This window comes from Triticum urartu, chromosome 4A (genome assembly GCF_056163025.1).
Source record: "Triticum urartu cultivar PI428250 chromosome 4A, HENAU_Tu73, whole genome shotgun sequence".
NCBI lineage: Eukaryota > Viridiplantae > Streptophyta > Magnoliopsida > Poales > Poaceae > Triticum > Triticum urartu.
In genome coordinates, this window is record NC_141876.1 from 28,697,259 (window position 1) to 28,713,110 (window position 15,852).

Consider the following 15,852-nt stretch of genomic DNA (forward strand, 5'->3'; position numbering starts at 1 on the left):
TTACTTCTCTCTGAAATTCCCCGAGGAACAACGGAATTTGCTACTCCACGGGAATTTAGGAGCCCTTGAGATTTTCTCTCTGTCTACAATTTTTCCTTCCCGATGTGACATTGAAATGTTTTTTGAGCTTTTGTGTCTACAATGGTCTGTTTCTTTGTTGTTGATTACCCTATGGCAACGATTGATGCAGACAACAAACAAGTGGACGCTCAGCACGAGATATTTGCAAACCACACACAAGTTCAGGACGAGTTACATACATCCAGCTACGACAAGCATACACCACATCACATCGGATGTTATTGTTTTATCATTATTATTCAAACCCTGCCGGTCTCATCACTGCAATGCAGTTCACGCGCGCGCGCGCACACACACACACAACCACGGGCACTCACACAGAAGACAGAGCCCATCAAAGATGACATCTACCTGCCATTGGAGAGGCCGGCGTTCCAGAGGATGGTGGTGTCGGCGATCATGGAGGTGACGACGTAGGGATCCATGTTGGACCCCGGCCTCCGGTCCTCGAAGTACCCCTTGCCTTCCTTCTCGGTGTCGCGGCCCACCCGCACCGACGCGCCGCGGTTCGCCACGCCCTGCAAAAACAAACAAACAATGCAGCCGGAAAGCAGTAAGAGAAGAGCAGCAATGGTGGTGACTCTGTCTGAAGTCTGGACTCCCCGTGGGGCTTTCGTGCTTACCCAGACGAAGGTGTTGATGTCGGCGGTCTCGTGGCGGCCGGTGAGCCGGCGTTCGTTGCCCTCGCCGTAGGCGGCGATGTGGTCCATGTGCCGCGCCTCCAGCTTCTGGATCGCCTTCTTGATCACCTCGTACCCGCCCTCGCTCCTCATCGACTTGGTGCTGCATTCAGACATCGGGAGGATCATGTCATAACCCATGACACAAGACTAGAGCAGACGGAGATGCATCCCTTGGCTTCCTCTCTGTATCTTACCTGTAGTTTGTGTGGGCACCAGCACCATTCCACTCTCCCTACAGTCACACACATATACACAGTTACATATCGCTGCTGGCCAGTGAAACGGCAGATCAAGCTGAAATTTTGGCACAAGAAGAAGAAGAAGAAGAAGAAGAAGAAGAAGAAGAAGAAGAAGAAGAAGAAATGCTCACCGGGATCGGTTTGGGGTCGAAGGAGACGACGACGCCAGCAATCTCAGTGATCCTCTGTTGGGTTACACAAAACAAAATTGTTCTTATTACAAAATGTTGCATTTGATTCATTTCACTAGATGAGGCAGTAGTTTTATTTACCTCCAGGATGTAGCGAGCCGCCCAGAGCTCGTCGCCGGCAGAGATGCCGACGGAAGGGCCAACTTGGAACTCCCACTGGTTGGTTCAGAGAGAAATCAGTCCATGAACAATTTTGATAGGAATAAGGGGCATCCAAGTGAAGGTATTCCTGCGCCTGAAACTACCTGTCCTGGCATGACTTCTGCATTGATGCCGCCGATGTTGATGCCGGCGTAGAGGCAGGCCTTGTAGTGCGCGTCGACGATGTCGCGCCCGTAAGATTTCTCTGCACCCACGGCGCAGTAGTAAGGTCCCTGTCACACACATTTTGCTCTGTCAGTGTCACTATCGGTCCAACATTTTTGAACTGTTATCAGCAAGTGCTAAGCTATAATAGCATTTACAGCCAAGTTTCCTCCCATGTTTAGGGGAGCGATCTTGGTTAAGACTTAATAAGAGTGCTGCAGTATGGAACATGTCTAGTTAAGTTACCTGAGGGCCAGGGTAACCCCCTAGTGGCCAGCCAATGGGCCAGTTGGTGTCCTTCTGAAGAAGGGTGTACTCCTGCTCAATCCCATACCTTACATTTCAGGCAACATAAGAGGGTGTCACAAGATTAATTGCCACATAAATAAAATTATGTGCAAAAATTAATCAGTCGACTAATTTCTAAAGAACAGAGCAACTGATACTGACCATGGTTCTTCATCCTTGACATCAGGGTGGCCGAATATCCTCGCTGCGTTGTACCGCTTGTTGCTCGGAATCGGCTCTCCGTTAGGCGCATAGCAGTCACAGATGACCTAAACGAGGTTAAAAACAATTTACCACAGGTGAAAAAGCATTCATGAACAATTTTCAAAATTCATTCACACAAATAAACAAAACAACGATACGAAACCCATGAGTAAAAAAAAAGGGAAGATCTTGATCATTCTTACCAGGATGTTGTTCCCCTTCCTGAACGGGTCCCTGAAGATGGCTTGAGGGCTTGGGAGAAGCAACACATGAAATTCAGATCAGCTCAGCCTCAAGGCACGCAAGCCAAGGCAGGGTTAACTGAAGGGTGCAGTCAAGGGCTTACCAGAGGATGACCTCGCTGTCGTCACCCGTGGCTTGGCCGGTGCTGGAGCCGTCAAAATTCCATTTTGGAAGCTTGCTGGGGTCATCGACGGGTCCGGGCAGCGTCTGATTGTGAATATCCAAGGCATCAAAAGGGTCACAAGAAGTGTTAATTAGGAACATATTTGCAGTGCCGTCACAGCTGGACAAAAAGGAGCCGGCCGGCAAAGTTATGAGTCGTCGAGGGTTAGGCTTACCCTGGCTTTGCTCCTGACGTCCATCCCGGTGCCGCCGACCCTGAATTAGGCAAGGCAAGGTGTAAATAGAAGTAGATCAGTATTAAGGCCTAAAAGTACGATGCCGATTTTCCCATTTTATTAACTTATGATGTACTCCCTTCATAGAGAAATATAAGAGCGTTTGGATCAAAGTAGTGATCTAAACACTCTTATATTTTTTTTTACAGAGAAAGTACCAGTATCATGCAGGTATATATCATGATGAGCGGCACCCGGCCAACGCATAGCTAAGATGCATAGAGCCAAACGTCTAACAAAGAAAAAAGAAAAACACCATATTGGCAACGGATCATCAAGGAGTAAAAACAAGACGAGAAGGGTTTTTACCGGGCTCAAATTTGAGAAACCCACTAGTAAACTAAACTAAAGAAACGTCAGATGGGATTTGTGGGGAGGACAAAAAATCTGTGGCCTGCCTAACTTGGAAGGAAGATGAGATGGGAGGTTGGGACAGTGCTGAGGAAGAGGGAGCAGAGCGATGTTACCATATGTACTCGGCGATGATCTTGCCGGTGCAGCCGGACAGGTCGAGGCTGAGAAGCTCAGCGAGCGGAGACATGGCTGCTACTTCTTCTTCTTCTTCCCCCGGTCGCCGGAGATGGAGACGGTGATGGAGAGGGCAGAGCAAGCGGAGGGAGAGGTGTTGTTGGGAATGCGGGACAGAGGAGCGAGCCGAGTGGTGCCCTGCCCCTCTATAAGTAGCGTGGCGACGAGCCCCTGCCCCCGAAAGGTTGGTGGGCGTTGCGGGCGGCTGGTACGTACGGCTGTCCTTGCGTGCGTACGTTTCCGCGGCCTGCGCGCACGGCACCCCTTTTCCACTGTGCACGGGACGCCGGCGCGCTTCGCTGTGATCCGATTCGATCCCATGCGTACGGACAAGCGCGCCGCGCTTCGCTGATCCGCACACCGGTGGTGAAGGGCAAATTCACGTTCTCTTGTCCCAGCGTCCGTGCAGTGCAGATCCCAGTGGACTGACTGACCCGACGGATCTTCCCGAGGGGTCAAAGTTAGATGGTGACATGAGTGAGACGTGAGTGACACCGGCAAGATATGTAGGAAAGCGACCACCGTGCAACTTCCTGAACACGCTAGTAGCAAATCTTTTATACCCACCGTGCCTATCATTATCTCGTGGACGACAAAATACATTCACCTAACGAGTTCATGAGGAAATGCACAGCCAACTCTAGCAGACGCTTAGGGCGTCTCCAACGCCCTTCATCATCAAAAATGCTGCCAAACGTCTAGGGTTCAGATTCTTTGTGTCATCCGATGTCATACATCAAAGGGTTCGATGGCTCGTGAATCGGGTTGGCCGTCCGAATTCCCATAAACCGTAAGCATACATGAGGAGGAGGTTTGCGGACCTCCGGACAACCACCACGCAGGCATTTGACACACCTGGCCCACACAAAAACCCGCCTAGAGCCCCGCTCTTCTCTCTCCGACCCCACGCCCTTGCTCTGAATCCAGTAGTCGATCTGCCACCGTTGCCGTAACACCCACTCCGCCGCCCAGGCCTCGCCAAACCTCCGCCGCTCCGCCCGGGTGCCAGCCCCGACTTGCCTACGCCCCCCCATTGGTTTGGCCACCGCCCAGGTAACGCCCGCCTCTGCACAGTGTTGTCCATGATGGAAACCATGCCCGACAAGTGTTCGGCTAAATGTCATGACCAAATTTACTTCGACGTCGAGTTCATGGATTCGTCCTCGTCAGATGAGGACGGATTTGAGGATGATGCAAGCGGTAATTGAAGACGTGGAACGTGCGGTGGAACATGTCCCCATTTTCAAAGGATCGGTCAAGGGACATCGCGTGTTGAATCGGCATAGGGCACGAGGGGATATGATGCTGGTGGACGACTGTTTGGTCCCCGATGAGCTATTCGAGTCCTTTTTCCGTCATCGATTTCCGATGAGTTGAACTGTGTTCGACTGCCTCTACAATGATGTCCGTGCATATGATGACTACTTCATCTTGAAGAAGGATGTCATTGGGAACAATGGATTCTCTGGTTACTAAAAGTGCACATATGCGTTGAGGATGCTTGCCGGTGGCATCACAGATTTGCGGGACGAGTACCTCTAAATGTCTGAACCACATGTCTCGAAGCCATGGCCAGGTTTTCTACTGCGGTATTCAAGGTGTTTGGACCGGAGTACTTCAGAGAACCAACTACCAAAGACACCGCATGACTTTTGGGACCGTCAAAAGCAGGAAGATGGTCAGGTATGCTCGGATCCCTGGATTGCATGCACGGACAATGGAAGAATCACCCGTATGCTCTAGAAGGGCAATATCAGGGCCATTGCAAGAAGTACACATCATTCTTGAAGTAGTTGCATTAGAAGACATCTGGATTTGACACTCTTTATTTGGAATGCCCGGGTCTCGCAATGACATCAATGTGTTGCAGTGGTCTCCATTGTTTGCAAGGTTGTGTGTATGGGAGAAGCTCCTCTGTGCAACTATACCATCAATGGTCATGACTATAACATGGGCTATTATCTTTGTGATGGTATTTATCCTTCGCGTGCAACCTTCGTCAAGACCATCTCTAATCCAAGGGGTGAGAACAGATCTAACTTTTCGCAAAGACAATAAGGAGATGGAAAGGATGTTGAGAGGGCATTTGGAGTGCCCCAAGCTTGTTTTGCAGTTGTCCGAGGACCTGCAAAGATATTGGATCCAGGAACGTTGTGGGAGATGATGACAGATTGTGTGATCATGCACAACATGGTTGTGGAGGATGATGATGACGAAGTTCGCCGCATTATAGAATTTGAGCCCATGAGTGATCCTATCCAACTTTTAAAGCATAACCCAACGATGCTTGAGGATTTTATCCAAATGCATCAATAGATTTGCCATTGAGCAACTTCGAAATGATCTGATCGAGCATTTGTGGGCGCTTCGAGGGGAGAACTAAAAATGTGTCCAAATAAATTGAATTCAAATTTGAACCATTCTATTGAAAATTGATGTTTGGATTGTAATATTTATATTTGAATTACTGTAGCATTGGAATATTTGCACAACATGATTATGGGTGAAGGATGAAGTGGTCCAAATATAGGAAAAAAGTGTCAGGCATTGGGTACATAGAGTTGGACGGGCTGCCCCTATCCCCTGTCCGCGGACATCAAATATACATAGTATGAAAAATATATCTTATGATGAATCCAATGAAGCTAATTTGGTATTGTAGATAATTTTATATTTTCCTATAAATTTGGTCAAACTTAAAGAAGTCTGACTTAGGACAAACCTAGAACTTCAAACATTTTTAAACAGAGGGAGTAGGATGCACTGACCGCTCTAATCATTAGGAGTTTTCTACAAAGAATCACCTAATACTTAGAATCCTAAGGAATTATGTCAAAACGGACACAATCCTAAGGAATCTAGCATCTACACAAATACATAGAAACAAATATCTTATTGGTTAAAGCTGCATTGGAATACTTAAAAAAAAACCCTAACTGAATGAGTAGTTTTAGATGGTCTTTTTGAAGGGTTTCGTAGTAATTTCAAAAAATTTCCTACGCACACGCAAGATGATGGTGATGCATAGCAACGAGAGGGGAGAGTATGATCTACGTACCCTTGTAGATCGACAACGGAAGCGTTTGGTTGATGTAATCGTACGTCTCCACGGCCCGACCGATCAAGCACCGAAACTACGGCACCTCCGAGTTCTAGCACACGTTCAGCTCGATGACGATCCCCGGACTCCGATCCAGCAAAGTGTCGGGGAAGAGTTCCGTCAGCACGACGGCGTGGTGACGATCTTGATGTACTACCGTCGCAGGGCTTCGCCTAAGCACCGCTACAATATTATCGAGGACTATGGTGGAAGGGGGCACCGCACACGGCTAAGAATATGATCACGTGGATCAACTTGTGTCTCTAGGGGGTGCCCCTGCCTCCGTATATAAAAGCTCAAGGGAGGGGGGCCGGCCGGCCAGGAGAGGCGCGCCAGGAGGAGTCCTACTCCCTCTGGGAGTAGGACTCCCCCCTTTCCTAGTTGGAATAGGATTCGTGGAGGGGGGGAAAGAGGAGAGAGAGGAGGAAGGGGGGACGGCCCCCTCTCCTTGTCCAATTCGGACCAAGGGGGGAGGGACGCGCGGCCCATCTCTGGCCACCTCTCCTCTCTTCCACTAAGGCCCACTAAGGCCCATATACCTCCCCCGGGGGGGAGGGTTCCGGTAACCTCCCGGTACTCCGGTAAAATCCCGATTTCACCCGGAACTCTTCCGATATCCAAACATAGGCTTCCAATATATCAATCTTTATGTCTCGACCATTTCGAGACTCCTCGTCATGTTCGTGATCACATCCGGGACTCCGAACAACCTTCAGTACATCAAAATGCATAAACTCATAATATAACTATCATCGTAACCTTAAGCGTGCGGACCCTACGGGTTCGAGAACAATGTAGACATGACCGAGACACGTCTCCGGTCAATAACCAATAGTGGAACCTGGATGCTCATATTGGCTCCTACATATTCTACGAAGATCTTTTATCGGTCAGACCGCATAACAACATACGTTGTTCCCTTTGTCATCGGTATGTTACTTGCCCGAGATTCGATCGTCGGTATCCCATACCTAGTTCAATCTCGTTACCGGCAAGTCTCTTTACTCGTTCTGTAATACATCATCCTGCAACTAACTCATTAGTTGCAATGCTTGCAAGGCTTAAGTGATGTGCATTACCGAGAGGGCCCAGAGATACCTCTCCGACAATCGGAGTGACAAATCCTAATCTCGAAATACGCCAACCCAACATGTACCTTTGGAGACACCTGTAGAGCTCCTTTATAATCACCCAGTTACGTTGTGACGTTTGGTAGCACACAAAGTGTTCCTCTGGCAAACGGGAGTTGCATAATCTCATAGTCATAGGAACATGTATAAGTCATGAAGAAAGCAATAGCAACATACTAAACGATCGGGTGCTAAGCTAATGGAATGGGTCATGTCAATCAGATCATTCAACTAATGATGTGATCCCGTTAATCAAATAACAACTCTTTGTCCATGGTTAGGAAACATAACCATCTTTGATTAACGAGCTAGTCAAGTAGAGGCATACTAGTGACACTCTATTTGTCTATGTATTCACACATGTATTATGTTTCCGGTTAATACAATTCTAGCATGAATAATAAACTTTTATCATGATATAAGGAAATAAATAATAACTTTATTATTGCCTCTAGGGCATATTTCCTTCAGTCTCCCACTTGCACTAGAGTCAATAATCTGTATGACACCTAGATCATGTTTTGCTTGGTGCTGATCATGTTTTGCTCGTGGAAGAGGCTTAGTCAACGGGTCTGCAACATTCAGATCCGTATGTATCTTGCAAATCTCTATGTCTCCCACCTGGACTAAATCCCGGATGGAATTGAAGCGTCTCTTGATGTGCTTGGTTCTCTTGTGAAATCTGGATTCCTTTGCCAAGGCAATTGCACCAGTATTGTCACAAAAGATTTTCATTGGACCCGATGCACTAGGTATGACACCTAGATCGGATATGAACTCCTTCATCCAGACTCCTTCATTTGCTGCTTCCGAAGCAGCTATGTACTCCGCTTCACATGTAGATCCCGCTACAACGCTTTGTTTAGAACTGCACCAACTGATAGCTCCACCGTTTAATGTAAACACGTATCCGGTTTGCGATTTAGAATCATCCGGATCAGTGTCAAAGCTTGCATCAACGTAACCTTTTGTGATGAGCTCTTTGTCACCTCCATATATGAGAAACATATCCTTAGTCCTTTTCAGGTATTTCAGGATGCTCTTGACCGCTGTCCAGTGATCCACTCCTGGATTACTTTGGTACCTCCCTGCTAGACTTATAGCAAGGCACACATCAGGTCTGGTACACAGCATTGCATACATGATAGATCCTATGGCTGATGCATAGGGAACATCTTTCATATTCTCTCTATCTTCTGCAGTGGTCGGGCATTGAGTCTGACTCAACTTCACACCTTGTAACACAGGCAAGAACCCTTTCTTTGCTTGATCCATTTTGAACTTCTTCAAAACTTTGTCAAGGTATGTGGTTTGTGAAAGTCCAATTAAGCGTTTTGATCTATCTCTATAGATCTTAATGCCTAATATGTAAGCAGCTTCACCGAGGTCTTTCATTGAAAAACTCTTATTCAAGTATCCCTTTATGCTATCCAGAAATTCTATATCATTTCCAATTAGTAATATGTCATCTACATATAATATCAGAAATGCTACAGAGCTCCCACTCACTTTCTTGTAAATACAGGCTTCTCCAAAAGTCTGTATAAAACCAAATGCTTTGATCACACTATCAAAGCGTTTATTCCAACTCCGAGAGGCTTGCACCAGTCCATAAATGGATCGCTGGAGCTTGCACACTTTGTTAGCTCCCTTTGGATCGACAAAACCTTCTGGTTGCATCATATACAACTCTTCTTCCAGAAATCCATTCAGGAATGCAGTTTTTACATCCATCTGCCAAATTTCATAATCATAAAATGCGTCAATTGCTAACATGATTCGGACAGACTTAAGCATCGCTACGGGTGAGAAGGTCTCATCGTAGTCAACCCCTTGAACTTGTCGAAAACCTTTTGCGACAAGTCGAGCTTTGTAGACAGTAATATTACCGTCAGCGTCAGTCTTCTTCTTGAAGATCCATTTATTCTCAATTGCTTGCCGATCATCGGGCAAGTCAACCAAAGTCCATACCTTGTTCTCATACATGGATCCCATCTCAGATTTCATGGCTTCAAGCCATTTTTCGGAATCTTGGCTCACCATCGCTTCTTCATAGTTCGTAGGTTCATCATGATCTAGTAGCATGACTTCCAGAACAGGATTACCGTACCACTCTGGCGCGGATCTTACTCTGGTTGATCTACGAGGTTCAGTAGTATCTTGTTCTGAAGTTTCATGATCATTATCATTAGCTTCCTCACTAATTGGTGTAGGTGTCGCAGAAACAGGTTTCTGTGATGTACCACTTTCCAATAAGGGAGCAGGTACAGTTACCTCGTCAAGTTCTACTTTCCTCCCACTCACTTCTTTCGAGAGAAACTCCTTCTCTAGAAAGGATCCATTCTTAGCAACGAATGTCTTGCCTTCGGATCTGTGATAGAAGGTGTACCCAACAGTCTCCTTTGGGTATCCTATGAAGACACATTTCTCCGATTTGGGTTCGAGCTTATCAGGTTGAAGCTTTTTCACATAAGCATCGCAGCCCCAAACTTTAAGAAACGACAACTTTGGTTTCTTGCCAAACCATAGTTCATAAGGTGTCGTCTCAACGGATTTTGATGGTGCCCTATTTAACATGAATGCGGCCGTCTCTAAAGCATAACCCCAAAATGATAGCGGTAAATTTGTAAGAGACATCATAGATCGCACCATATCAAGTAAAGTACGATTACGACGTTCGGACACACCATTACGCTGAGGTGTTCCGGGTGGCGTGAGTTGCGAAACTATTCCGCATTGTTTCAGATGTAGACCAAACTCGTAACTCAAATATTCTCCTCCACGATCAGATCGCAGAAACTTTATTTTCTTGTTACGATGATTTTCAACTTCACTCTGAAATTCTTTGAACTTTTCAAATGTTTCAAACTTATGCTTCATTAAGTAGATATACCCATATCTGCTTAAATCATTTGTGAAGGTGAGAAAATAACGATATCCGCCACGAGCCTCAACATTCATCGGACCACATACATCTGTATGTATGATTTCCAACAAATCTGTTGATCTCTCCATTGTACCGGAGAACGGTGTTTTAGTCATCTTGCCCATGAGGCACGGTTCGCAAGTACCAAGTGATTCATAATCAAGAGGTTCCAAAAGTCCATCGGTATGGAGTTTCTTCATGCGCTTTACACCGATATGACCTAAACGGCAGTGCCACAAATAAGTTGCACTATCATTATCAACTCTGCATCTTTTGGCTTCAACATTATGAATATGTGTGTTACTACTATCGAGATTCATCAAAAATAGACCACTCTTCAAAGGTGCATGACCATAAAAGATATTACTCATATAAATAGAACAACCATTGTTCTCTGATTTAAATGAATAACCGTCTCGCATCAAACAAGATCCAGATATAATGTTCATGCTCAACGCTGGCACCAAATAACAATTATTTAGGTCTAATATTAATCCCGAAGATAGATGTAGAGGTAGCGTGCCGACTGCGATCACATCGACTTTGGAACCGTTTCCCCCCTTTCCTAGTTGGAATAGGATTCGTGGAGGGGGGAAAGAGGAGAGAGAGGAGGAAGGGGGGCCGGCCCCCTCTCCTTGTCCAATTCGGACCAAGGGGGGGGAGGGGTGCGCGGCCCATCTCTGGCCACCTCTCCTCTCTTCCACTAAGGCTCACTAAGGCCCATATACCTCCCCGGGGGGGGGGGGGGTTCGGGTAACCTCCCGGTACTCCGGTAAAATCCCGATTTCACCCGGAACACTTCCGATATCCAAACATAGGCTTCCAATATATCAATCTTTATGTCTCGACCATTTCGAGACTCCTCGTCATGTCCGTGATCACATCCGGGACTCCGAACAACCTTCGGTACATCAAAATGCATAAACTCATAATATAACTATCATCGTAACCTTAAGCGTGCGGACCCTACGGGTTCGAGAACAATGTAGACATGACCGAGACACGTCTCCGATCAATAACCAATAGCGGAACCTGGATGCTCATGTTGGCTCCTACGTATTCTACGAAGATCTTTTATCGGTCAGATCGCATAACAACATACTTTGTTCCCTTTGTCATCGGTATGTTACTTGCCCGAGATTCGATCGTCGGTATCCCATACCTAGTTCAATCTCGTTACCGGCAAGTCTCTTTACTCGTTCTGTAATACATCATCCCACAACTAACTCATTAGTTGCAATGCTTGCAAGGCTTAAGTGATGTGCATTACCGAGAGGGCCCAGAGATACCTCTCCGACAATCGGAGTGACAAATCCTAATCTCGAAATACGCCAACCCAATATGTACGTTTGGAGACACCTGTAGAGCTCCTTTATAATCACCCAGTTACGTTGTGACATTTGGTAGCACACAAAGTGTTCCTCTGGCAAACGGGAGTTGCATAATCTCATAGTCATAGGAACATGTATAAGTCATGAAGAAAGCAATAGCAACATACTAAACGATCGGGTGCTAAGCTAATGGAATGGGTCATGTCAATCAGATCATTCAACTAATGATGTGATCCCATTAATCAAATAACAACTCTTTGTCCATGGTTAGGAAACATAACCATCTTTGATTAACAAGCTAGTCAAGTAGAGGCATAATAGTGACACTCTGTTTGTCTATGTATTCACACATGTATTATGTTTCCGGTTAATACAATTCTAGCATGAATAATAAACTTTTATCATGATATAAGGAAATAAATAATAACTTTATTATTGCCTCTAGGGCATATTTCCTTCACTTTTATCTCACTTTTTGGCTTTTGCAGAATCATATAATCCAAAGTCTCACCCTTTCCAATATATGTTTATCTTTGCAAATATGAACCCCATTTAAACACTAATTTTATATCATAACAATTCCCTTTCTATGTTTCCACCACATATTATTCAACAACATTTCAAATTCATAATTTTAAATGTTCAAATTCGAAATCACATAAAATTTATGTTATAAATGAACCAAAATATGTGTCCATTATCCCAAATACTTTGCCATCACCCCACATAATATATCCTATGATCAAACATCATGCGAATGCAAAGCTCATGAAAAAGCAAAGGTCATTCATATTGCTCAAACACAATGAGAATCACACACCACACTGCCATTACTACTCACGGAAGTGTGCACTCCTCCAAAGTTTTTGATTATACCACCTATACATACCTATCAATTTTAGTGCCAACATATTAAGGTCATGCCAACTACCAATTTCTGTCCAACTCTCTAAAAAAATATAAGTGAAGCATAAAGAGTTTAAAGTATTTCTATTTAGACTAATTATCATGACACTGCATAAGCTCTCCCAGATAATGTTCCTTAGGTGTGATGATTATAATGATCAATAATCAAAATAAGCATACGCTCAAAGAACAACACATAACATGTGAAAGAATAAAAACATGGGTCCAACCAAGACAAAACGATAGTTGTTGAAGAAGGGGGATACCTTGGGCATCCCCAAGCTTAGAAGCTTGGGATCTCTTAAAATATTTCTTGGGGTGCCCTGGGCACCCCCAAGCTTGAGCGTTTGCATCTCCTGATTTCTCTCATATTACTATCTCACCCAACTCATAAATATTTCAACCACACAAAACTTACATATAACTCATGGGATATGTTAGTATAAAGAACACTTCAATCTAACCGTGCCTCGCTATAGACTAATTATAAAGTTGTAACCCATCATTAACTACTGTATGATAACACAATTTTAAAATTCCCACATCCCTATGGGAAGAATAAAATGCAAACATAAGTAAATAAAGACAATCATAACGACAATATGTCTAAGCAGAGCGAACAAGAGTAGTATGCAAATATGAAAAGTTCAATCCACTCTTTTGTAAATAATTACATTCTAAAATAAAATAGTAGCATATAATTCATATAGGTGTATTGTGTTTTTTCTGCCTTTATCATGTTTTATCAATTCTCTACAAAATAAACAACAGCAACAACAACAACAAAACTTTTTGTTTCAGCATAACAACACATACATTTGTAATCTTAACATGGTAAAGGAAATCATGGGCCTTTATTCAAGCAAAACATAAAAAGAATGTTTTTACAAAAGGTAAAACTTTATTGACAATTACTATAGGTTGCCTCACGTAAGCGCTTTCTTTATAGTCTTGTTAGCTAGGATTGCAATTTTAATGATGCTCACATGAAAACATGAATTGAAGCATAAAAGAGAGTATAAGATAGCCTATATCAAATACATTTAAGCCTGGCCCACTTTCTATCCATATGCATCTTATAAGTAAACAATTCATCGAGACAAAAGATCCCTAGCATAGGCAACACAGAAGAATGCAACTTCAAAACTTTCAACATAAAGAGAGGTGATTTAGTAACATGAAGATTTCTATAATCATATTTTCCTCTCTCGTAATAATTACACGTGGGATCATGATCAAACTCAATAATATAGCTATCACCTAGGAAAGTTTCCTCATGATCCACATGCACATATATTTTATCGCTCTCCAAAATAGTGGAATTATTAGTGACTAAAGTCATGACCTCTCAACACACTTCTATTAGTATCGCAATTAGATTGAACATTTGCCAAAATAATGGGAACATTACTACCTAAAGGCATGACCTCTCCAAACTCACATTCAATAACATGGCAATCATTGTAGTCAAATATATATTCATTATCAGTACCAAGTAAATCTTCAATGCCACAATAAGTATCATAATTATCTTTAACCATGATCATTGTTATAGATATACCACACTCATCATAAATAGTGACAATAGACATGTGAGTAGCCTCATCTAATTTAATATCATTGAATCGTATGCATAGAAAATTTTAGTTTTAGTTATTGTGGTGTCAAAATAGGTGTAATATGTATATGTGCAAATAGAAGGAAATATGAAATGATAGCTAGTGTTGGAGTAGAGTTCAAAATTTAAGGGCCAGAATATGTGTGTGTGTGTGGGGGGGGTGGGGGTGGCGGTCAAATGGCAGTTTGAGAGTTTGATTTGAGTTTCCTTGTTGGAGGTAATCTTAGAAGAGTTGGACTGAATCTTATTCAAAATTTCTCATTTCTTGTTGAAAGAAGACATGAAATCTACATGGTTGAATTAATTAAGCAGTAATTAAATGTAAGTTTCATGGTTGAAGAAGTGTCACAACGACATCATTCTTTAGCAAGTTCATTTACCCCATAAATTACCGTGTTTGAATAGGTTTCATGGTTAAGAAGTGTCTTGATGACATTATTCTCTAGCAAGTTCATTGAATCATGGCTCACATGCCTTACCCATAGTGCTCCCTTGATCTACCCCTCCCCCACACACTTTCTTTGCCTTGTATGTAATACCTAGTGGGAGAACATGCCTCTTGACCTAACCGTTATGAAATTTAGGTGGGGGGCTCCCTCCTCCCCCGTGACTATTAAAAACATAATATACATGCTATACATGCCTTGGTGGGAAGGAAAGTAAGTAGTAATGATCACTTCTAGTAAGTTGTTACTTCGTGCATGAATAATCAAGTTTCTATTTTTGTTTTTAATGACCTCATCTAATAAATTCCCAGTTAATATAATCGATTTGTTTACTACAAGATCTTCAAATAATAGTCCATACTTTCCAGCCCCTAACTACCCTGCTTTATTTACCTTACTTATCTCTTACCTACATTGTCTCTTCTGCCACCCACCCCTTGTCACTTATTTATTTTGGTGGCTACTACAACCATGAATGGATCAGACCTTCTCTAGAGACTATCCCGAGACTTTGGTGCATCCCTCCATCCTAATACCTAACGTTTCACATCACCCTTGTCTCTACGACACCGCTTCCCTTGTCGGCATTGAGTTTGACTCTAGCTCCGAGCAAAACCAGACAACAAAAATAAAGGATGATGAAGAAGAGATTATCTTGAGAAAAAATATTTGTAAGCATGCAAAACCACCCACCGATCATTCTCGAATACATATTTTTTTTGTTTTCGGCTAGGAATATTAAGTTTGAAGTTTGTAGAACACCCCAAGGTAGGATCTAGTAGCATAGCTCAGATGGTTAGGTTCCTTGTGGTGGAACCAACCCACAAAGGTTCAAGTCCTAGACTTGGCACTGTTGCTCGCACTTTCCTTGGTTTGTTGTAGGCTTTCTGGCGATGTGTGTTCAGTGGGAGGAGACGTTCCCATCGACTATGACACGCCTGTGGTGACTTCATCAATCTCAAGATGTTCTATCGGCTCAGTATCTTGGAGGTGTTAAAGGGGGTAGTGTGTGTGTGTGTGCATTCATAGGGTGAGTGCATGTGCGTGTATGTGAGCATCTGCAGTTGTGCTGTGTTAGCATGCATACACTATGCCAATACTCACTCTGTCTGGAAATATAAGACATAGTGAATATTCCATGTTCTCCATGCTCAAATTTGACTATAACTTTGCTCGTATGCCCAAAAAATAGGAAAATAATACCCCCTCCGTCCCAAAATAAGTGGCTCAACTT

The 15,852-nt window shown here is 43.7% G+C and overlaps 1 protein-coding gene across 1 annotated transcript; it reads right to left on the bottom strand.

Moving 5' to 3' along the window:
- Positions 1–202: 202 nt before the first annotated feature.
- Positions 203–3,347, bottom strand: LOC125531228 (glutamine synthetase cytosolic isozyme 1-3). The gene is made up of 12 exons (XM_048695634.2): positions 3,101–3,347; positions 2,574–2,613; positions 2,339–2,442; positions 2,196–2,244; positions 1,951–2,057; positions 1,747–1,834; positions 1,440–1,568; positions 1,276–1,350; positions 1,135–1,188; positions 959–996; positions 705–864; positions 203–599 (listed from the first exon to the last, which is right to left on the bottom strand). Exons 1-12 carry the CDS (start codon positions 3,172–3,174, stop codon positions 429–431), a joined length of 1,089 nt encoding a protein of 362 aa, XP_048551591.2. The 5' UTR covers positions 3,175–3,347; the 3' UTR covers positions 203–428.
- Positions 3,348–15,852: the final 12,505 nt, after the last annotated feature.

Excerpts from the sequence above, each read along its gene's own strand:
- LOC125531228 (XM_048695634.2), bottom strand. The coding sequence starts at position 3,174 with ATGTCTCCGCTCGCTGAGCTTCTCAGCCTCGACCTGTCCGGCTGCACC. Across the intron at positions 997-1,134 it reads TCGACCCCAAACCGATCCCG|GGAGAGTGGAATGGTGCTGG; the intron begins GTGAGCATTTCT and ends GTGTGACTGTAG. Across the intron at positions 600-704 it reads ACATCAACACCTTCGTCTGG|GGCGTGGCGAACCGCGGCGC; the intron begins GTAAGCACGAAA and ends TTGTTTTTGCAG.